Source organism: Pangasianodon hypophthalmus, chromosome 4 (assembly GCF_027358585.1).
Source record: "Pangasianodon hypophthalmus isolate fPanHyp1 chromosome 4, fPanHyp1.pri, whole genome shotgun sequence".
Classification (NCBI taxonomy): Eukaryota; Metazoa; Chordata; class Actinopteri; order Siluriformes; family Pangasiidae; genus Pangasianodon; species Pangasianodon hypophthalmus.
This window is the reverse complement of record NC_069713.1, coordinates 28,469,573-28,492,497: the sequence shown is the minus strand read 5'-3', so window position 1 is coordinate 28,492,497 and position 22,925 is coordinate 28,469,573. Positions and strand designations below refer to the sequence as shown.

The following is a 22,925-nucleotide window of genomic DNA, read 5'->3' as shown; positions in this document are numbered from 1 at the left end:
TCACGTAGCAAAAAATAAAATGATTAAAAAAAAATAGAACTCACAGGCAGAAAAGGATGAAGTGAAAATCTAAGTACAAGATTACAATGTACACAAATATAGAATCGATTGAAATTTATATAAAAATAGTCTAAAATAAAAATAAATAAAATAATAAGCTCAGAATTGTGGACTCTGCTCCTCTGTTTTAGTTAAAATGTAGACACTTTTACATACACACTTTCTTTACCTAGAATAGGGAAAGAAAGTAAATTTATCTGCTGTAAACTTTTCTAGTGTTTACATTTGAACTAAAACAGACGAGCTGGTGGTTACCGTATAACCCCATACATACGCGCACTAGAGTTTCTACCTTTGACAAGTGACGTGCAGGGAAGAACTACATCCATAATGTGCTGATCACATGATGTTTCATCAAGTTCCCCATGAAGTAACGCTATGAACAGGCACACCTTTCAAGTTTGTGAATCTTGGTAAAACGAGAGCAGTAATTTCTGCTGAATTTCTCACCAGATCTTCATCTTCGAGAACAACATCTACTACCAAGCCACTGTGAAGGACAAACCCATCCGCCTGGTCACTACAGGACGAGAGGGCGTGGTCTTTAACGGACTCACCGACTGGCTCTACGAAGGTGAGGACACGGTGCTGCTCAGTTCTGGATTCTGATTGGTTGGAAAGTGTTGCATAATTTTCTACAACAGCAGCTCTCACGCTAGTGCAGCGCTCGTTCGAATACATTATCGTTTCTAGCGTTCCATGAGCCTTTATAGCTAGAAATGTCACGCCATTCTTCACGAGTGAAACACTTTCTGCTCAAATTGCGCAGTAAGAAGGTAATACGAGACATTTAAAATGAGCCGGGGTTGAGCTTTACACGACTGTACAGAAGGTGAGACGAGAGACTTGTGATGGCAGTGTGACGAGTGTGTGATTGATATGCAGAACACACACAGTGATATGATGATATGATATGTGAGAGCGGCGATGTTGATTTAGCAGCGCTGACAGCTGATCAGACCGAAACTAGAAACAGCCGCAATAAAAACGGTTCATCAGGTGTGTGTAATCCTGCTGAGGAGGCTCTCGATCACCACCACGCCAGCATTTCAGTTGAAATTTATACATTCCCGGATTAACGTTTTTTTTTTTTTTTTTAAAGGCTATATTTAAATTTATGTGGACTCGGCTCTACCTGGATTTTGGGTCCTGAGCTCAGCTAGTACCCGCTCAGTGGATCTGAATCAGCTGCATTCGCTTAACATTTTTTGTTTACTTTAAAATGTTCCTGTTTTATCTTACTGTTTTTTTTTTTTTCCATTTAGGGCTATCGTGTTTATTTATATACAGTCTAAAGAAAATATTTAAGGCATGTAGCTCTTGGTCAGGAAAGCTTAATGGGAGTTAGTTCCAGCAATTAAAATTAAACTGTTTGGTTTTTAAAAAAAAATACAGTACAAATCCTAAAAATAGTTTGTCAGTGAAAGAATAAAATACTTTTTTTTTAAAAAAAAGTTTTAATAATAATAATAATAATAATTTTGAGTAAAATTTTAAAAAGTTTATAATGTTTTAAGAAAGTATATGCCCTTAGCTCCTTTTTTTTTTTTTTAGTCTTTTTCACTCTCTTGACACGCTGCACTAGTGTAGTGTAGCAAAACTAGCGCTGTGTCTCATATCACATACTGTACTATTCCAGAATGTTACCGAGTACTAACACTAACCTGTTACGGTTTTTAAAAACCTCTCATGTCACGTTGAAACCTGCTGAAAGCTCTGTTGTGTGTACCGACCTTCTGGATTTTCTAGATTAGTAAATACTTTCCAGTGTAACGTCAGAGATTTGGATTTGAGACGCAGATCATGACAACAGTCACGACGACGGTGGAGAGTTTTAAAGAGAGACACAGAGCTCGTTGCTGTGCATGAAACTGCTAAACATCTTACAGTTTGACTAGGAAACCTGACGGACATTTAAATATGAATCTTTATAAGTTTGTAACTCTTCATCTCTGCTTCATTTTTAAAATAAATAAATAAATAAATATGACGTTGCCGTTCTTCTGTAGCAGCCACGTAGCCGAGCCTTGACGAATCCCAACATATCCGTTTCTCACACGCCCTGAAGTGCACACTCGCACGTCGTAAAATGAGACGCGTCCACCCTGCAGCTCTGCTCTGACACGACACGGCTCATAAATCCTCTCGCTTTTTCATTTCTCACTCTGATGCTTTTACACCCAAGGTTTTTCATTTTCCTTTTTTCCTTTCTCCTTCTCTTCAAATGTTCAATGGTGCGGTAGAAGAAAAGGCAGATCTCCTGTGATCCTTTATCCTGTGTGTGTGTGTGTGTGTGTGTGTGTGTGGTTATATTGTTCACTGCCAGGACATCAGGTGCTTCATAGCTCTCTCTCTCTCTCTCTCTCATAAACACTTAATAGGGTTTACATCCAATTTTTTGAAAAGGCTAACTAATCAATTCTGAACAGAAGATGAATATCGGATCCTCTGGAGAAAAAAACACCCCCAGAGGCAGCGTTATTGGAGGACGAGAAAAAAAAAAAGCATCATTTCTCCAGAATCTTGCACTTTCTCATAAATTGAAACAGTACTGTGTGAAGGGATAAAGACTCTGTGACCTTCAGAAAGAAATCATTTGTACAAAATTGTTTTCAGATGTCTTTTTTTTTGCGTATTTATCTACTCACATTCTTGTTTTTTTTGCTCATTCGTAATTATATGATTATTTCATATGCCCTTTTCTGCCCCTAATCATTTTGATTATTAATTAGTTTTTGTTGTGCAAATGATTTTTACAAGTTCTGCTGCTTTTACGTAATTAATTTGCTTTTGTGCTACACACTCTTATTGTTTCATCTGTTTGTAAATGTATTCATGTTTTTCTTTTAAATATATAATTAAATACTGCCGTAACCGTAAATAGTTTATAATAAAAACAATAACATAGAGTCATTAAAAATCAAAGAAAAATAAGAAGTCAGCTTAAATAAGAGAGGCCTTAGCTCATTTACTGTACAGTTATATAAATTATATACTGAAATGTATGTCTGAATTTATTTAAAATGGATTTATGCACAATTTCAGAGCTTAATTAAAATCTCAGAATAATGGATTTCTGATCATATCATGCAGTAACATGCAGAACACATGCACTTCAGCATTTTATTTTAATCTGAGATAAACGAGCTCTGAGGATTGGACACGCCTCCTTCGCCGGGACTACAGGACGTGTTACAGCCTGCTTTACAGCGTGTTGTAGATATTGAGATGTCGACAAAACCATAACAGAGCTCTAGTGCCATCCTGTGGTCTGAGCTTTTTCCTGTTCCCTTTACGTCATATTAAACCCCACTGACGTTCTGGCCTAAATAAGTCTAGAGCTACAGCTCCTGCATTTCTAGAGCTTTCTCTGTGTTTCTAGCACTGATCATCATTCAGTGACAGGACTGAAACCAAAACTGATAAAAAAAACAGTTTGAAACTAAACTATTACAAAGAACTTTTGGAAAACTCTAGTGCCTGCAAAAATTCACACCACTCCACACTCACTGTTAAAAACTTCATGGTGGAGCTCATTTCTGGGCCAGAAAAACCTAAAATCCTAAAAAAAAAAAAATCAGATCCAGATTACCTGCATGCTGAAACTGAGATTTACATTTTTTCCTATGTTTTTTTTTTTCTCTAATGATGTGATTATTACTGGTTTAAAGACGTGTTTAAATATTACAAGTGCACCTTTAATTCACTTCATGATGACTGCTGTATGTCCAAGTCATTTGAAGCTTGTCAAAGCAATTAATTAGATTCTTTTGAAAATGACAACGAAACTGGCATCAGCATTAAAGACTAGGATTCTGAAGCTTGTGGCCAGAGAAGTGCACAAAAAAAACATGCCACATCGGAGTCTTCCCTGCCGTCGTCTGTCCAGAAAATGAAGCCATGAACCAGGCAGTTTTATTTCTCGGACATTTGGGCAGCGGTGGTTTGTTCCTGAGACTTCAGCGGTGTTTAATTGTCGCTTAATCACCTAGCGAGCCTCAGCGAGCAGCACTTCTCCTCCTCCCGATGCAGCCAGCCGTATTTTACACTCTGTAGCGCGTGGCCAGGTTCAGTCGGGGTTGTGTAGTGATGGATCGAGCTCCTGAGGCGGAGGAGTAACAGCGAAAGGGGGCAATAAATCACACCCACGCCGCTTTATTTTTGCTCATATTTGCTGTGACCTCTGACCTCTGAGTTTAAAAGCTTTTTCTTCATCTAATTCATATCAGAGTCACAATCCTGAGAAAGGCTTCAGGGCGTGAGCTACTGAGGTGGCGTGGAAATGACATTTTGAAGTGTTTAAAGGTCGAGCAGTATGAGGCGTTCGGCTTTTGGTAATCCGGTTTTCTCCTCCAGACAATTCCCAACCATCAGCTTTGATCAGCGTGCCTGTAGTTATTTATTTACTGTTATCTAGTCAATTCATTGGTTAATTAGTGAAGTCATTCATTAATTAGTTATCATTGATGAATTACTTAGGGGGCCAAGCACTTATTATTATTCTTCTGCATCTTCTTCTTCTGGCTAGGGTCTCTATGGCAACCCATAAACCGTCTGGTAAAAGGGGAAATTTGGCACATTGTGTTGGGAGGGTTTAAGGAACGTTCTGACCAGAGCTGGGCCAAGTGCTGCCAACGCTGTAGCGCCACCATCGGGCGAAGCTGCCAAACAGGAAGTGAGGCTGTATCTCAGCAACGATCTAGCACACTGACACAAAACTTGGTAGGCATCTTCAGAGCCTTGAGGCTTGATGCTATGCAACAGTTTTCATGATAGCACCACTTACTGGACAAAAGTTACAATAACATGCTAAAAATGCTTATATCTAACTGCCGTTTTTGCTCTTCCTCCAAATTTTGTCCAATCTTCACTAAATTTGGCGCACACCATCTTGAGACCTGTCTAAACAAAACTTATCAAAGGAACTTTGATATTCAAAACCATTCTCACATAAAGGACTAGCAAATGCATCAAACAGGATGATGGGCTGTATCTCAGTAAGACATGTGCATACTGTCATGAGACTTGATCTTCAGGACCTCGCCATAACGTCCCCAAAACGTTTAATGACTCTAATTATATTTGTATTTATAGTTATTGTTTTATCGGTGTTAATTAAATTCTGTTTATTTTTGTGTATTTATGCAGTTTTTATTTGTTTGTTTGTTTGTTTATTTGTCCATATATTCATTTGGTTATTTTATCATTAGTTATTTCTTTTTAATTAATTTGATTGATTAATTCAGTTATCTATTAATGAGTGTGTTCAGTTGTTTATTCAATGAATTTCATTTATTTTCGTGTATTTATTCATTTTTAATTAATTAACTGACCAAATAATGAACTGATTTATTTTTTTATTTATTTATTTGTATATTTATTTGTTTATCTTAGTTTGTTTTATTTATTAAATTTGATTTATTCATTTGTGTATTTTTTCCTTTTTAATTGATTTGATTGATGAATTCATTTATTTATCTGTTTATCGATTGTATTAGGTTGTTTATCTGATTACATTTTATTTAGTTATTTATTCATTAATATGTTGATTACCTGTTTGTCTGTTTCGCAGAGGAGATCTTCAGGTCTCACACCGCACACTGGTGGTCCCCGGATGGCCTCAGGCTTGCGTACGCCACCATCAACGACACTCTAGTGCCCAAGATGGAGATCCCCATGTTCACGGGCAGCCTGTACCCCAGCACTCAGGAGTACCGCTACCCAAAAGTGAGCTCTTTATCTTACACACGCATACCATCGAGACAGAAAACAATCTGATCGCAATGCAGCGGAAGTTTTATTTTTTTTACATCAGCTTCACTGATGAGATAAGGCACACAGAGAGCTGAGAGCTTATGTAAACGAAGCTCATTTACATAACTGAATCTTTTGCTCTTCAGAAAGCATCACACACTTCGGTGGAAAGGAGCACCATTATTACTTTCCTTCCTCTGGGTTTGTCGTTGTAGAGTTACAGAGCTATTAATCCTCAAACTGTAATGAAAACATAAAAAGTAGTTATAGAGTATGAGTTTTAGCCAACAAGTGTTTTTACTAAGGAGCCATTTTGTGACATGCAGCAGTTAATAATTATGAATAATGTAATAATAGTGACTAATCTGATGGAATAAAAACCTTCATGTCTAGCGTCACAGGAGCCTGGTACATTTCATCATTAACCGCGTTCAAGAGCTGCCTACTTTCACAGGAAGTGGCCATTTGACTGAAACTGAAAACAACCAACAACAGATCCATTCTTTAAATATGGCGACCTTTTCGAACAAAACTCCTGAAAAACTTTAAATGGCATGAACTTTTTTTTAGCGACTGTATCTTGACATAAAAAGAAGTGTGTACTTTGTGCAAGTGCTGAGAAACAATCAGAAGATCAGAAGCTTTTGGCCAGAAAAGTGCCTGAGGCTGAGAGTAGAATAACAGACAGAGGCCAGTGTAAATCTAATATAATTTTGTTGTGTGAGAAAACAGATTTAAGAACAGCTGAGGCAGACACTTGTAGTAAATATGCTATGAAAAATAAATGTACGAAAAAAGTCTACTTTGCTGATGGCGTTTCTTTTATTTCAAATAAGCACGCTTGCTGAGTGTGGGTGTAAAAATGTCAAATGTTAGCGTTTTCTGTGAATTCCTTTTCATTTGGAGGATGAAAAAAAAAAAAAAAAAAAAACCTGAGCAGTGCGATTAAACACTCGGCTAATTAACACCTGCTCAAAACTTTGTGTGATCAAGATCTTTTCATGTAAACTCTACCACTATTATTATTATTTTAAAATATTCTGTATTATAAATATTTTCCAATACTAAGCTAATTTGCCCCACTGTCTTTCTGTCCATGTGACCCAGAATAGCTTCTAGTTAAAAAGGACACAGTTGTATGTGACACAGTTTCTATCATTCAGTTTATAAATAAGGGAAAGCCTGAAACATGGACACAAATGGAGATGATGTGATTTTCCTGATGCAGGCTGGAGAAGAGAATCCTGAGATCTACGTGTCGGTGGTGAGTCTGAATGGGCCGCTACACACAGTCCGGATGAAGAAGCCCGAGGACCCCAGGATCGGGTCAGTCTTTTTAGTTTTCACGCGCAAAATTTGAAAATGATGATAAGATACGTCAGTAGAAGCTACATCAGCATGTCCGCCATCTTGGAATTGGAAAGCGCACGTCTGTAGAGAGTTCGGATTAGATCACGTAAATCTGTTTGGTTTGTGTGCTTACAGAAGTGACGAATGTTTTTTTAGAAACAGCGCAGTAGGAGTTATGTTACACTGGGTCCCGTTTCAGGAAGGAGTATTACATCACCATGGTGAAGTGGGCCACCAGCACCAAACTGGCAGTCAACTGGCTGAACCGAGCCCAGAACAACTCCATCCTCACCCTGTGCGAAGCCACCACTGGAATCTGCACCAAGGTTTCGTTTCTCACTTCTGAGTCCTGATTGGTCAGAAGGTGTTGATTGATCTTCTATAACAGCAGCTCTGACAATAGCGCAGGTTTATATTAATGTGTTATCGTTTCCGTAGTAACAGCTCGTTCATAGGGACGTGTTTTCTGTAAAGAGACGCTTGTTTAACGTTTATGGAAGGAGTCTCCAGTGTCAGAGGTGTTCCTTTAAGTTTTCCGACATGTTCAGAGGAGTTTATGCTTTTTGTGGTTTCTCAGTGACACGACAAGCTGCGTGTGTTTTTTTTGTTTTTTTTTGTTTTTTTTAAACTTCAAGAGAGAGAAATAAAGAGAGACTGGTGAGGGACTGACTGTTTATAGCTGTCATAAAGTAAGTGAGAACAGGAAATAACTTGTTTTGCTGATGTTCCACAACATTAAATGTAACTAGACAGGTCAAGTTCATCACGACAAACTCTGATGTTGGCTTGACAAAGTTTGTTTCATAAGCTTGAAAATAGTTTGAAGTTAAAAGAGAGAAAGAAAGAAAGAAAGAAAGAAAGGGTGACAGACGGACCGAAAGACAGACAGTTACGGGTAGAAAGATAGATGACAAATAGAGTGATACAAGTAGAAAGTCAGACAGAGTGAGAGTGTTTCACAAGTAGATAGATGCAGAGAGAGAGTGTTATTAGTAGAAAGACAGAAGGAGTGAGAGAGCGATACAGGTAGATTGATAGAAAGAAATACGGAGTGTGTGTGTGTGTGCGCGCTACTGGGAGATTGAGAGAGAGATGGATGGAGAGAGTGTGGCATTGATAGAGAGACAGATGCAGGTACAGTGAGAGGGAGAGGGAGAGGGGCTTCAGGCCGTGTGCACGCAGGTGTGTGTGTGTGTGTGTGTGTGTGTGTGTGTGTGTTTTGATGGTGGAGTTTGACATCTTGAGCATTCCGAGCCAGGCTCTGAACATTCAGTCAGTGTAAGATAGATATAAGATAAAGTAGAACAGTATGTAAGCCAATATGTAATTATAAACGGAAGAGAATGATATGTCGTTTTTTTCCCGATAACTATAAAATTTTAATCGCTGTCAATTTGGTATAAGAGGAAAAAAACACTTCAGGATGTGCTGTTACAGGAAAGTAATCAAACTTTTGACTAATCAGTTGATATATATATATACACACACACACACACACACACACACACACACCACAAAATGGATCCAGCCATGTTTCCTTTAAATTCCACATAATTGAACAGTGTTGTAAAATCGCAGCGGGAGTGTGTGCGTGTGTGTCTGTGTGTGGAAGGAGTGTGTGCGTGTGTGTCTGTGTGTGGAAGGAGTGTGTGCGTGTGTGTGTGTGTGTGTGGCAGAAGTGCGTGTGTGGCAGGCGTGTGTTTGTGGCAGGAGTGTGTGTGTGTGTGTGTGTGTGTGTGTGTGCGCGTGTGGCAGGAGTGCGCATGTGTGTGTATGTTGTAAAATCGCAGCGGGAGTGTGCGTGTGTGTGTGACAAGAGTGTGTGTGTGTGTGTGTGTGAGGCAGGACTGTGTGTGTGTGAGAGAGACAGGAGGGTGTGTGTGTGTGTGTGACAGATATATGTTTGTGTGACAGGAATGCATGTGTGTGTGAGAGATGTATGTGTGTGTGGCAGGAGTGCGTGTGAGAGAGACAGGAGTGTGTGAGACAGGAATGCATGTGTGAGAAAGACAGGTCTCTCTGTGTGTGTGTGTGTGTGTGTGAGACACATGTATGTTTGTGTGACAGGAGTGTGTGTGTATGTGTGTGACAGGACTGTAGATATATCTGTGTGTGTGTGTGTGTGTGTGTGTGAGACACATGTATGTTTGTGTGACAGGAGTGTGTGTGTATGTGTGTGTGACAGGACTGTAGATATATCTGTGTGTGTGTGACAGGAGCGTGTGCTTGTGTGTGTTAATGTGTCACAGTTAATGTGTCATCGTTCTTTCAGAAACACGAGGACGAGAGCGAGAGCTGGCTGCACAGACAGGTGAGTCACTTCACCCCACATCACCTTCACCACACTCACTTCCAGCACACACACACGCTTCTAAAGCAAGGAAGCAAAGGAGGAAGAGAGGAAAGAAAGAAAGATGGAAGGGAATGAGGAAAGAAGGCTGTAAATAAGGAAGGAAAAAATATGGAAAGAATGAAGGAAATAAAGAACTAGGGAAGGTAGAAGAAATAATCATTTCCTTTCATCCTCAAAAAAAAAGGAAGAAAAGAAAGAAGGACAGAAGAAAGGGAGAAAACAAGGAAAGTAAAGAAATAAGGAAGTAGGACAGAAAAGGATGGAAGTAAGAAATAAGGGAAGTAGGAAGGAAGTAGAGAACATGAAGAAAGAAGGAAGGAAAAAGGTAAATAAAGTGTGTGTGTGTGTGTGTGTGTGTGTGTGTGTGTGTGTGTGTGTGTGTGTGTGTGTGGGTTTATCCTCCTGAGCACAGAATGAAGCTCCGCTGTTCTCCAGAGACGGCCTCAGGTTCTTCTTCACCCGCGCAGTACCACAGGGGGGTCGAGGGAAGTTCTACCACATCTCCATGTCCACCTCACAGGTGAGCACACACACACACACACACACACACACACACACACATCTACACTACACCCGCACCTACACTGTTCTTCAGCTTTCATTTACCTTACAAGTCAAGCAAAATGTGTGTGTGTGTGTGTGTGTGTGTGTGTGTGTGTTTCAGCCCAACAGTAGCTCAGACACGCTGCAGTCGCTGACGTCAGGTGATTGGGACGTTACAGAGATTTTAGCGTACGATGAGGACACACAGCTGGTGTAAGCATCAATCACTGACCTGTAACACACACACACACACACACACACACACACTAGCAGAGCACTCCTCACTCTGAGTCTCACACATACACACACACACACACACACGACTCGACGTTTAACCAAAGCTCTGTTTCCACTACAGCAGTCCGTATTCAGACATGTAATATTTTTTATATTTAATATCTCTGTTGAAAGAAACAGACTGATCAGTATTAGGGTTTTTAATTAAGTAAATAAGTCTAGTGCTTTGGAAAAACCGTTTTCTTTAATTTCTCGTCCCTAAATTTTGGTTTTGCCCAAAAATATCACTATTAATTAATATTTTGTTACATTGGAAAGCAATATTAAGCTTAAGCTTTTGTTTATGCTCTTCCATTTAAGTGTAATCAAATTGTATTATATATAGAATTATTGAATTACTGAATTGAATTATGGTACAAAAGAATTATTTTTTAAAAAGAAAAAAGAAAAATAATTAACAATAAAAAGATGTAGCTCTTTTTAGCAAATTATCTATCTCTTTATTTAAAAAATGTATTTACTGTTTTCTTCTTTCTTTCACTGATTTTTAATACAACGTGCCCTTGATTTGGGTTTTACTTTATTTTTGGTTTATTTTATTATTTTTTAAAAATAACTTTTAGTGTAATCAATTGATATTTAAATATAAATATAAATATAAAAAATAATAATATATATAAAATGATATATATATATAAAGGCAGTGTATTGTGATGTGCATTTGAGATGTTTAATGCACGAGTAAAATTTATTCCATTGCTTTAAACATATTGAGAGTCTCTGATGTTAGCTCGTAGCATGTGTAGCCTAGTTAGCTAGCCGGTGGCTAAATTAGCTTGCTGGATTAGACTGTTTATCTGAAGAAGTGTTGTTTAGCAAGTACGACAAAAAAACTTCAGTTGTGTCACTTGTAATAAAAGCTGTGATTTCAACATGCGGTGATGTGATGTGGCAGATATTTCCTGAGCACAGAAGACAATCCCAAACGACGACACCTGTACAGGTACGCTCCTCTGTTTTTATTGTTTTATCATCAATCCAAAAGTATTATTTTTTCCTTGTGTGCCAATAATCAAAGATGAAACCAGAACTGCTCTAATTATGGTTTTATCTGAAACCTGCTCGATTAATGAATCTTATTCTCGAAAAACAAAAACAAAAAAAAAATTCTTGTGTGGGAAAAAAAAAGTGTCTAAAATGTGACTTTGAAATAATGCACAACACAAACATAACACTTAAAAAAAAAAAAATTAAATTAGGGTGGCCAATACTTTTGCACATTAATGTATATCCCATAGAACAAATGATTATATGTTTGTATTCAGGCTGAGTGATGTATTATATCGATATTGAGATATTATGTGTCTCCGTATTTCATTACACTGTTCTGAGATGTTGCTGATATTGTGATATCTTTCTGTGAATTTTTTCAGTGTTTTTTAAATAATTACATAAATAATAAATAAATTATGTTAACCTTTTGTACTTTTGTATTTTAAATCGTCAATAACAACTATACAGAGTTATAACATTTTTTCTCCTTTCAGTGTTGATTGGGAAATGAACAAATATATATATATACATATATATCATAATGCATTTCACGCATCAGAGAAAAGTCTTAGAGAATTGTGATGTGATAGATTTGTCATGTCGCTCAGCCCTAGTATGTATGTATGTATGTATGTATGTAAGTATGTATGTAAGTATGTAAGTATGTATGTAAGTATGTATGTATGTATGTATGTATGTAAGTATGTAAGTATGTATGTATGTATGTAAGTATGTATGTAAGTCCGTATGTACACACAGTGGCTCCAAAAAGTATTTGGACTCTAAAGCCACATTTACTAAAGTTTGAATTTCACTGCATTAGAAAACAACATCAAACCAAGTGTCATTTATTTTCAAAGAAAGACACCATGAGCAAACCTTTCAAGCAAATAATTTCCCAAACAATACATTATGTTAAAAAATATAAAAAAAAAGAGATATATTGGTCATAATTAGACAAAACCGTATTTGGACACTCAATATTATTCAGGTTGTTACAGTATATGAAATTGAAGGTAACTGACTACATACAGCCCCTATAAATTACCCTGGGAGCAGCTGGTTAAATGTAAGTGCCAAAATGGCTGAGACAAGGGAAGTAAGTTTGGAGGAAAAAGTCTAGCATCATCTGTTTGCATAAAGAAGCCCAGTCTATTCGCTAGAACAAAGATGAAAACGGACGATGTATGGGCAGATCCAGGAAGGACCAGTGGCAGAGTGGACAGGGTAATTGTGAGTAAAATCAAGAAAAACAGCAGCAACGACTGGTGACCAGCTACAAGTTAGTGCACAAAGCATTCAAAACAGGATCAACGTTACAGAGGGAGAGTAATGCGACAGAAACCATTCCTCAGCCTCCAGAATAATAACGCAAGGGTGAAATTTGCAAAACAACATACCCAGAAAGACAGCTGGATGGATGAACTCGGATGGGTCTGATGGTAGAAGGTTTGTGTGGAGAAAGCCAGGAGAATTCTTGGAACAAACTGCACTAAGCGTGCTATAAATCACCGAGGCGGCCGAGGCTGAGGCTGAGGCCGAGGCTGAGGCTGAGGCTGGTTTTCCCTGCAGTGGTGTTGGTGAGCTTGTGTTCATTGATGCAACATGAACTCGGAGGCATTCTGGATGCAAACTTTCAGAAGTCAGCGAAGAAATGATTCAAGTGGATTTCTCAGCAGGATAATGATCCAAAGCACTGTTTGAAAGAGCGCTTCCCAGAGCCGTGACCCAAACCGTATAAAGCACCTCTAATGCAGCGGAGAAGAAATGAGCAGATGGTCGATGCTCTAGTGTGGATGAACTGAAAGTTTTATTGGTTGAAACTTGGAGGAAACTTCCACCACAACAGTTACAGAAACGTTCTCCCTAAGTTCTGTAAAATAAAAGACGGCAAATGAAAACCTAAAGCATTGTAACTAGCTAGAATTTTTAGATTTTTAAGCACTATTGTTTGGAAAGTGTTTGTGGTGTCTTTCTTTAAAAATAAATGCTACTTAGTTTGACATGTTGTTTTCTAATGCAGTGAACTTCATACATTTGTGTGGCTTAAGAGTCCAAATCATTTTTGGGGCCTATGTATGCATGTATTTAAATTATTATTAATATTATTATTATTATTATTATTAGTGTTCAGAGATGTTGATGACGGCGTGTTGTGTTTCAGTGCTTACACCACAGGCTCGTTTAACCGCCGCTGTCTGTCCTGTGAGTTCAGCTGCGGCTTCGTCAGCGGATCCTTCAGCCCCGATGCAAACTACTTCCTCCTCAACTGTAAAGGTCAGAGAGATTTTCCTTGTCACAAAATTCAATTGCACACAGAATGGTTTGGTGAATTGTTCATAAGTCACACGCCGTATCATTCACAAGTTGCACACACAATTGTATTTAAATAAGCTGATGGCTTTAACAAAACGTTGCTTCTGATTGGCTGTGTAGAGACAGTAAGTCAAGGATCAAGGGCACGTACAATTTACATACATGTGATGTAGCGAAATGTTCCTTAGCTCCTCGTCCCACAGTGCAACAACGAACTAAGATATACATACACAATAAAAACAGAATATAATAAAATATAGTAGACTATATAATAAAATCTAGTAGACAGTCAATACTTCTGAATAAATGTAGACAGATGTGTGGCTTCCTCACCGCTCAGAGTGCATTAAATCATCATTTCCTCCACGTTGTGGTTTCGATCAGCGCAGTAAGACCCAGTTGCCATGGTCGCTGATCTGCTTAGCGGGATCTGCTGCCCTGAGTTTGGCTTATTAATCGGATGAGTCTTGAGCCGAGCCTTTTATCGCTAATGATAATGCGGCACTTAGAGCAAAACCCGGAGACGATCCGAAGCCCTCCGAGACGAGGACAAAACACAGGGCTGTAATTAATCAGTGGTGTGAGACTGAGTGCACACTACATCAGAGACGGTGTGTGTTCTTACACAGCTTCAGTTTGCACACACACACAATGTGCACAGAGAAGCTTTTCAGTCCCACAGGTTGCATGCTGAATCATTTTCAAGTTATTTGCTATTCGCTGTATTATTACTTGTGCAGTCAATCGTTTGGGAGCTGTTTTTGAATTGTTGAATTGAACTGAATTGTTCTGAAAGTTGCATTCTAAATCATTCAGTGAATCGTTTGCATTTTAAAGTTGCATTCGGAGTTGTTTGTTGAATCGTTCATAAGTATTAGGCTGAATCATTCATAAGTTTCATACTGAATTGTTTAGGAATCGGATGCCACATTGTTTGCACTCTGAATTATTCATAAGTTGCATGCTGAATCATTTGGGGAATCATTTGGTGAATCATTTGCAAGATGCTGAATTGTTTGCAAATTGCATGCTGAATCATTTGGGGAATCATTTGGTGAATCATTTGCAAGATGCTGAATTGTTTGCAAATTGCATGCTGAATCATTTGGTGAATCGTTTACATGTTGCACACTGACTCGTTTGCATTGAGTGGTACTAATTAAACACAAATAGTGATGGTACATTAACAGTAATCACTTCCTTCCTTCTCTGCAGGTCCCACAGTGCCATACACGGCCGTCTACAGCACCCAAGACAGACTCTATCAGAGTGAGTGTCCTGTTCTGTTTATAATCGTCCGTTTGGAACATAGCCGCTCTGACGAAAACTGCAATCAGCAAAACTACTAACTTAGTTATATTTTGTTTCTAATTTGCAAAACAAAAGTATTTGAAGCAGGCGATGTTTCCTTGCTGCGTTGTCGGCCTATTCAGAAAAAAAGCCATTGTGAAGTGGAGGAAAAAAACAGTATCTTAAAATAAAAGGATTTTAAGAGATACTAAGCTTCAGAATAATTAGTATGAATAAAAATGGAGATACTCAGATAAATTAACAAGACCATATTTTTAACTAACAGTAAACCTGCTCTTATTCTGTGACCATAACGAGCGTCTCTGATGGCTTTCCTCGGGTCTCATCCCCACAGTCACCTGTAGATAAGCAGCACGTGAGCAGCACGTGAGCACCAAGATACGGTTGCCATGGAAACAAGGTTACGGTGCTTCTACCCGGGGGAAAAAATAAGAGCACGTTCAATTCAGACATTCGGAGCAGAGCAGCTCGGTTTGATTTTCAGAAACAAGTCACCTAAAGAGCACCACCTGAGAAATGCAGTGTTAGTGTTTTACATGAGAACACACACACGTGCGAAAATGTTCCGAGAGGTTTGATTAAATGATGAAACTGAAAAATACATGAACAGTGTCTGTATTTAAAGGGTTAATTTAAAAAAAAAAATCACACAGCAAATGCCTGAAGATGTCAGAGATTAATTAAAAAATCAAATCAACAAATTAAAAGTAAGGAATAAAACACTGGGTTGTGCTGTTCCAGGAAAATAATCAGCGACAGCACGTGTTGTGATGAAGCGGAGTTACTTTTACCACCCTGAAGTTGATTATTTTCCTATAAGAGCACAATCCCAAGTGTTTTATTTTTCTTATGCCACAGCAATTTACCAATGATTCCAATTTTTATATAGTTATTTTATAGTAAAGAACAACACATGATATTTTTTTTGATTATAGTTACATTTAATGTTGCGTAACATCCAGGAAACTAGTTGGTTCCTGCTCTCAGTTCTGCAGCTTGTCATGTAAATGGAAAAAATGCAATGTGTAAACTCCTCTGTCCTGAAGATGCCAGAAAACCTTACAGCTTTACCTCTGACTGTTACAAAGATCAGTATAGATGAGAAGTTCACTATATTGATGATTTTTTTAAATCTGTTTTCGTGGCACATCCACCGTACACGTCCCTGTGAATGAGCTGTTACTATAGATAGAAAGAAATAAGGGAAAAAGGGAATGAACAAAGCAAGCAAAAAGAAAAGAAAGAAAGAAGCAAAAAGAGTGAAAAACATAATTAGACTGAATGCACTGATATAAACCTGTGCTATTCTCAGAGCTGCTGTTATAGAAAATTAATCAACACCTTCTGAACTATCTGAATGGGAAATCAGCAGCACTGTGGTGTACATATACAGATAGCAGAAGTTAAGCATAGTACACAAAGTTTCCAGGGAAACGGGAGAAGCTCCTCTGAAGTTCCGGGTGAAATGAGATGAGATTGGAAATGGTCGATCATGTAATAGTTCCAAAAGCTCCAAGAGTGTGGATAAGCTCTTTCTCCTTAAGCTACGTATATAAAGCGGTTTGTGTTTCAGAGCTGCTGGACGTGGAGATGAACGACTTGCTGAACTCCACCGTCAGCTCCATGCAGATGCCCAGAGTGGAGTATCAGGAAATCACCATCGATGATTACAGTATGCTTCACCTGCAGCTTCATCATCAGGAGCAGTATCATTGTTATTATACACACTGTGTGTGTGTGTGTGTGTGAGAGAGAGAATATCAGCCGTGTTAACCGTACGATTCCCTCCACAGCTCTGACCATCCAGATCCTGAAACCTGCAGCGTTCACAGACACGGCACATTACCCCTTACTGCTGCTGGTGTAAGACCAACACACACACACACACACACACACACACGCACACACACACGCACACACACACACGCGCACACACACACACGCACACAGAGGTTCTACACATCTAATAGTCATTTAGTCAATAGTCATCATCTGTATCAAAGGCATTTTTAAAACACCAGCTCGATGACTGGTAGCTTTAAAGTCAGATATTGCGCCACACCATGAAAGAAATTAATGCTTAATATTTTATGAATTGTTTGGCATCGACTTCAGTTAAATTCCATCTTATAGCACAGATCCTTGGCCAAAAAAAAAAAAATCCTCACTCGTAGCTTCACACTTCAGCGCAGTAAAAACCAAAAGCTTTTGTTTGGAAGGATTGTATGAGGTATTATTTTATTTGCTGTTTGAGTGTCAAGGCGGAGCTTAAACAGCTGTCTTTAACGCACCTTCGCCCTTTTGAGCAATCGTACGTATTTGTTATTCAGTTAGTACACCAGTCATAGCACTGGTCATTCAGCAACATGTCTGTGCTTCAATTCTATTGACTGTTAAACTGAGATATGAAAATAAAAAGAGGCAAAAAAAATGGGCATCGACCTCTGAGGGTTAATATCTGCTTATTGTAGGAAATGTTTTATTATAAATCATAAATTCATAGTTTGTCAAGAATTGAGGATTTTAGGTACTACTGATTAACTAAACCTAGACATTGTGTTATATAAGAAGTCAAATGAATCATCTTGCACCGCTTGCCCCTGTAGATCTGTACATCATCTGTGAATTTCAAACTGGTGAAAGTGCTTGGACCCCTAATAATCGTATTTATACAGCACATTCGACTAAAAGCAATCCATTAAATATTGAGACTGCACGGATCTGATAGTAGGAAAAACCAAATTCAATCCAATCTTCTAACAAAAGGAAAAGACTGAAATTGGATTTGGAAGAGATTTTCTGTTTAATTGTAAATGTAAATGTAAATGACATAAAAACTGTCCTAACCAAAAATGCAATCAGCTCCTCTTTATATTATATTTATACTTTATTATATTTGCAGTGTAAGTGATTTTTGTGTGAAAGTGCTTCAGCTTTAAAAAAAAATCATTTTAAAATGTAGTTTTTGAAGAGAAAAATATCAGATGGATATCGATATAATCTGCTACTCAAGGTTTCAGTTTCAGAAAAGAAAATTTGCTATCGTGCCATCTCGTATTTAAAATGCTTGGACCCCTAATAATCGCTTGTATTCATACAGCACACGAGTTTACAAAAGAAATACCTTAATAAGTAAATAAAAACAAATCGGAGAGGTGAAACAGGAGGACAGGTGATGCCACAGAGCTCCTTTTACTTTATTTTAAATGATAAAATGATCTTCTTGATCCTGTAGTTTTCGCTACACTGGTGTGAGTTCAATTGAAACCTTCTGAGAGGGTTGGACGTGGTCCGTGTTATGAGCCTTCGTTATTTATACACACCGCGTGCAGGGTGAGGGAAGCACCGGCGTGATCAAGAAATCCCTTAATGACTTTTGTGCTACAATAAGCTAAGCGTGTAATTCAGCGGCGTGTTAGTGATAATGAGGCTGGAGCTTCAGAAACCCAGCTGTGAAGCGTGAAGGATTTCCTCTAAGCACTACAGCTAAACTCTCAGAACACGACCTGAACCCTGCTGAGAGTTTCTGGTAATCGTGTTGTTCTGAAAAAGAGCGACGAGTCATCAGAGAAACGCCATCCGGATCTCAACAGCTCCGCTGCTCACACACTCGGTCGGGTTCTTACAGAAAAGGGAAGAAGGTTGCAGGGTGAAAACACACAGAACAGGAAGTGCATTTCCAATTATGTTTTTAAAAAAATGTCAGAAAAGGAAAATGCAGATTGTCATTAGGAGTCGGGAAAAAGATCATCTTTTTGTTCAAATCAAAGTGATTCCCTCTTGCACGTAACATTTGAACTACATGGGCTTCTGTATGAAGGCTTTATTTATTTGTTTATTTATTTTTGTTGGCTTATTTATTTATATCATTAACTAGTTTACTTGTGTATTTTGCTTACTTGTTTAACTTCTTTACTGGTTTATTTATTTTATTTTCTTATTTACTTACTTCATCTAATTCCACACTCATTTACTTTACTTATTTTATTTGTTTACATACTTATTATTAAATTTAATTATTTACTAGAATACTTGTTAACTTATTTATTTGCTTGTTTTGCAACTAATTTTAGTTGCTTATTAATGTTACTTATTATTTCATTTATTTACTAAGTTAAAGTTAGGTTTAATTTTCTTAAATAAATAAGTAAAGTAAATAAATAAACAAACCTATCAGCAGTGCCAAATATTGCTGCTGGAAATAAATAATTTCAGAATAGTACTTGTTTTAAATTCTGGCATATTTCAATTTTAATATTTAAAAATATTTGAATATTTATGAGCCTGTAATTGTTCTATTAGCATCGAGAACCACAAGGTGATTTATAAACTATAATCATTTTAAACCTCCTGTTTTCATCTCAATAGGACAAAACTTTAGTAACTTCCCTTTCACTATCTGACAGAGTATACTCTGTGTGTGTGTGTGTGTCTCACAGCGATGGCACCCCCGGTGGTCAGATGGTGACGGAGCAGTTCCAGGTGGACTGGGCGACGGTGTTGGTGAGCTCCTACAGCACCATCGTGATGCGTTTTGATGGGCGGGGCAGCGGGTTTCAGGGCACCAACCTGCTGCACCGGATCAAGAGGAAACTCGGAGAGTTCGAGGAGATCGACCAGCTGGAGGCGCTCAGGTACACACACACACACACGCGCGCACACAGAAATACAGCAGCGATCCTAACACATCTGCTCAACGCTTTAAACGTTATAGAGGGTAGAAATCGTACACATGGACACTTCTGCCTTTTACTACATTTCACCTTTACTGTAGTTTATTATTCTGGGATTTTTGTACTTGCTCCTGTTCTTCCTGTGTACAGCGTTTTCCTGCACGGAAAATCATTTTAGAAATTCAGAGAATATTTCAGAAATATGCAGTATTTATGGATCGTTATTCAGATGTTTGGTTTGTGGTTTACATCTTGTATTATTTTAATTGCACGGCAACAACAGAATGATTCTGTTTAACCCCGCCCCCTCAGCAACATCTCACCGTCATTGAACGGTGAACAGGATTATGGGTTTCTGTAAGAATGCTTATAAGAAGACCGCTGTACTTTATCCCGAGTGAGACTGTCTTTATCTCTAGATAACAAACACTTCCCTGATATGCTCCCTGCCTAGGTGCCCTACTTTTATTTGGAACACAGCAGTAGTGATCATCTGCATCAAAGGTGTTGGTATATCATTACTGATGCATTACATAACAGACTGATGCATAGCTTTAAACTGCAGCTTTTTCTGTAAGCTTAACGTCGCCACCTCTGTAACATCACCGTAGGGTTAACGTAACCAAAGCTGTAGCCGTAATGTCACCCTAGGGTTAATGTACCAATAGCTGTAATGTGGCCATAGGGTTAACATTGCCATAGGGTTAATGTAGATATTGCTGTAATGTCACTGTAGGGTCAACATCGCTGTAGCTATATTGTTGTTGTAGGGTTAACATAACGATAGCTGTAATGTGGCTGTAGGGTTAACATAACTGTAGCTGTAACGTCACCGTAGGGTTAACATAACGATAGCTGTAATGTGGCTGTAGGGTTAACATCACTGTAGCTGTAATGTCACCGTGGGGTTACTGTCGCTGTAGCTGTAACGTCACTGTAGGGTTAACATAACGATAGCTGTAATGTGGCTGTAGGGTTAACATCGCTGTAGCTGTAACGTCACTGTAGGGTTAACATAACGATAGCTGTAATGTGGCTGTAGGGTTAACATCGCTGTAGCTGTAACGTCACCGCGGGGTTACTGTCGCTGTAGCTGTAATGTGGCTGTGGGGTTAACATAACGATAGCTGTAATGTGGCTGTAGGGTTAACATAGACCTAGCTGTAATGTCACCGTAGGGTTACTGTCGCTGTAGCTGTAATGTGGCTGTGGGGTTAACGTTGCCTTAGCTGTAATGTGGCTGTAGGGTTAACATAGACGTAGCTGTAATGTCACCGTAGGGTTAACGTTGCCTTAGCTGTAATGTGGCTGTAGGGTTAACATCGCTGTAGCTGTAACGTCACCGTAGGGTTAACATAATGATAGCTGTAATGTGGCTGTAGGGTTAACATCGCTGTAGCTGTAACGTCACCGCGGGGTTACTGTCGCTGTAGCTGTAACGTCACCGTAGGGTTAACATAACGATAGCTGTAATGTCACCAAACGGTTAATTTACCAATAGCTGTAATGTGGCCATAGGGTTAACCTCACCATAGGGTTAATGTAGACATAGCTGTAATGTCACCGTAGGGTTAACGTAACTATAGCTGTAATGTGGCTGTAGGGTTAAAGTCGCTGGAGCTGTAATGTCACTGTAGGGTTAACGTCACCGTAGCTGTAATGTGGCCGAAGGGTTAATATCTCCATAGGTTTTACATAACCATAGCTTTAGCTGTAATATCACCGTAGGGTTAACATTAGTTATCACTAGTTTACCATCACTGTTTGATGAATGTCAGCGTAGGTTTATCGTTGCTGTTTTCTCTTTATTTGCAGCATCATAACTAAAGAGTCGTACATCGACAAGTCCAGGATCGGAGTGTACGGACGGGTGAGTTCACTGTGCTAAACTGACCTCTGGTGCTTCCACACACATCCTTACTGAGCGCATGTCTTTCTTTATCACTCAGCAGAAAAAAGGGCTTACTCAGAGAGACTCAAAACTCTTGGGATATGGAGCTGTCCTTCTGTGTGTCAGTCTTTCTCTCGCTCTTTCTATTTCTGTGTATTGTGTATGTGTATAGGAAGTTCCTCTACATGTCAGTAAATCTCTGAGTCACTCCTCCTCTTGCTCTGGCCTTTGGTTCTGTTTAGAAAAGATGAGAGAACCTTGGGGAAAAGAAAAAAAACACCACAGTGGAAGTGAGTCCTCCTGAAGGAGAAGCACTTCTTAGTGTTATTTCATTTGCTGTGGGACAGAAAGAGAGTTTAGAGTGACTTGTGATCGTTTCCCCACACGAGAGGAAGCACAGACGCAGAGAGTCGGCTTGCGGAGAGGGTGTTTGAAAGTGAGTGTGTTCCAGAAGAGCAGTTAAAGTGGTTTGTTTGAAAGCGGAGATAATTGGAGCTGATCTGTCGGTTGTTATGGGAGAACAGAACACAAGAGCTGCTCGAGTGAAGAGGAAGAAGCGGTGGTAAATTTGGAGTCCCGCTGTGCTGCGGATGAATTATTAAAACTCACTCGCAGCTCTTAAACCCAGAGAAACATCCAAACTAGGCCAGAGAGCAGAATAAACCTGCCGCTGTTTTGGACATGGATCTTATTAAAGCGCAGATTAGAATTCAGACGTTGATGTCAGCGGTGAATACGAACGACGCTGCAAATTAAAAGTCTTGTGAACATAAAAACGGAACAGGTTTAATCTGTGTGAAATGTTTTATTCCCTTGGCAGTAAGTGTATTTTTGGTTTTGTCCTAGTTTTGGTGTATTTTTTTCCTCCTGCAGGTGTACGGTGGATATCTCGCCAGCCTCCTGCTGAGCTCTGAGGACTCGCTGTTTAAGTACAACTTTAAATTTAAATGTGGAGCAGCCGTCTCGCCCATCACCGATTTCAGCCTATACGGTAAAATAAGTCCTATACAGCACTGTCTTCACGGCAGTTACACTGCTGGAGCCGGGAGCTGATTATTTTCCAGCACATCTCTAACACGGGTTAATAAATACGTATTGAAGTTTTCTGTCATTTATTTAACATTTAAGGAAGGAGTCTCCAGTGTCAGCACTGTAACAGTCAGAGATGAATCTCTAACCAAGTTTTCTGACATCTTCACGACAGAGGACTTTGCACTTTTATTTATTTATTTATTTATTTATTGCAGTTTCTGCAAAAAAAAAACTATTTTTTTTTCCATCTTATTAACTTGAAGAGAGAGAAAAGAGAGGCTGGTGAGTGAACGATAGTGTTTATATGCTCACGTTTAGAACGCGAGTGTTCATAGCTGCTATAACGTAAGTA

At 38.8% G+C, this 22,925-nt stretch overlaps 1 protein-coding gene across 5 annotated transcripts in view; it reads left to right on the top strand.

Annotated features, from left to right (window-relative positions):
* Positions 1-22,925, top strand: part of dpp6b (dipeptidyl-peptidase 6b) — a 141,564-nt gene that overhangs the window by 113,715 nt on the left and 4,924 nt on the right. For all 5 annotated transcript variants that reach the window (XM_026936536.3, XM_026936534.3, XM_026936537.3 and 2 more), the window contains 15 exons: positions 514-634; positions 5,633-5,787; positions 7,043-7,140; positions 7,364-7,490; positions 9,437-9,475; positions 9,930-10,037; positions 10,182-10,273; positions 11,253-11,300; positions 13,515-13,627; positions 14,882-14,935; positions 16,551-16,649; positions 16,771-16,840; positions 19,417-19,611; positions 21,466-21,520; positions 22,415-22,532. In XM_026936536.3, the coding sequence (XP_026792337.3) occupies positions 514-634; positions 5,633-5,787; positions 7,043-7,140; positions 7,364-7,490; positions 9,437-9,475; positions 9,930-10,037; positions 10,182-10,273; positions 11,253-11,300; positions 13,515-13,627; positions 14,882-14,935; positions 16,551-16,649; positions 16,771-16,840; positions 19,417-19,611; positions 21,466-21,520; positions 22,415-22,532 (1,492 nt within the window). The remainder of the gene's footprint in view (positions 1-513; positions 635-5,632; positions 5,788-7,042; positions 7,141-7,363; positions 7,491-9,436; positions 9,476-9,929; positions 10,038-10,181; positions 10,274-11,252; positions 11,301-13,514; positions 13,628-14,881; positions 14,936-16,550; positions 16,650-16,770; positions 16,841-19,416; positions 19,612-21,465; positions 21,521-22,414; positions 22,533-22,925) is intronic.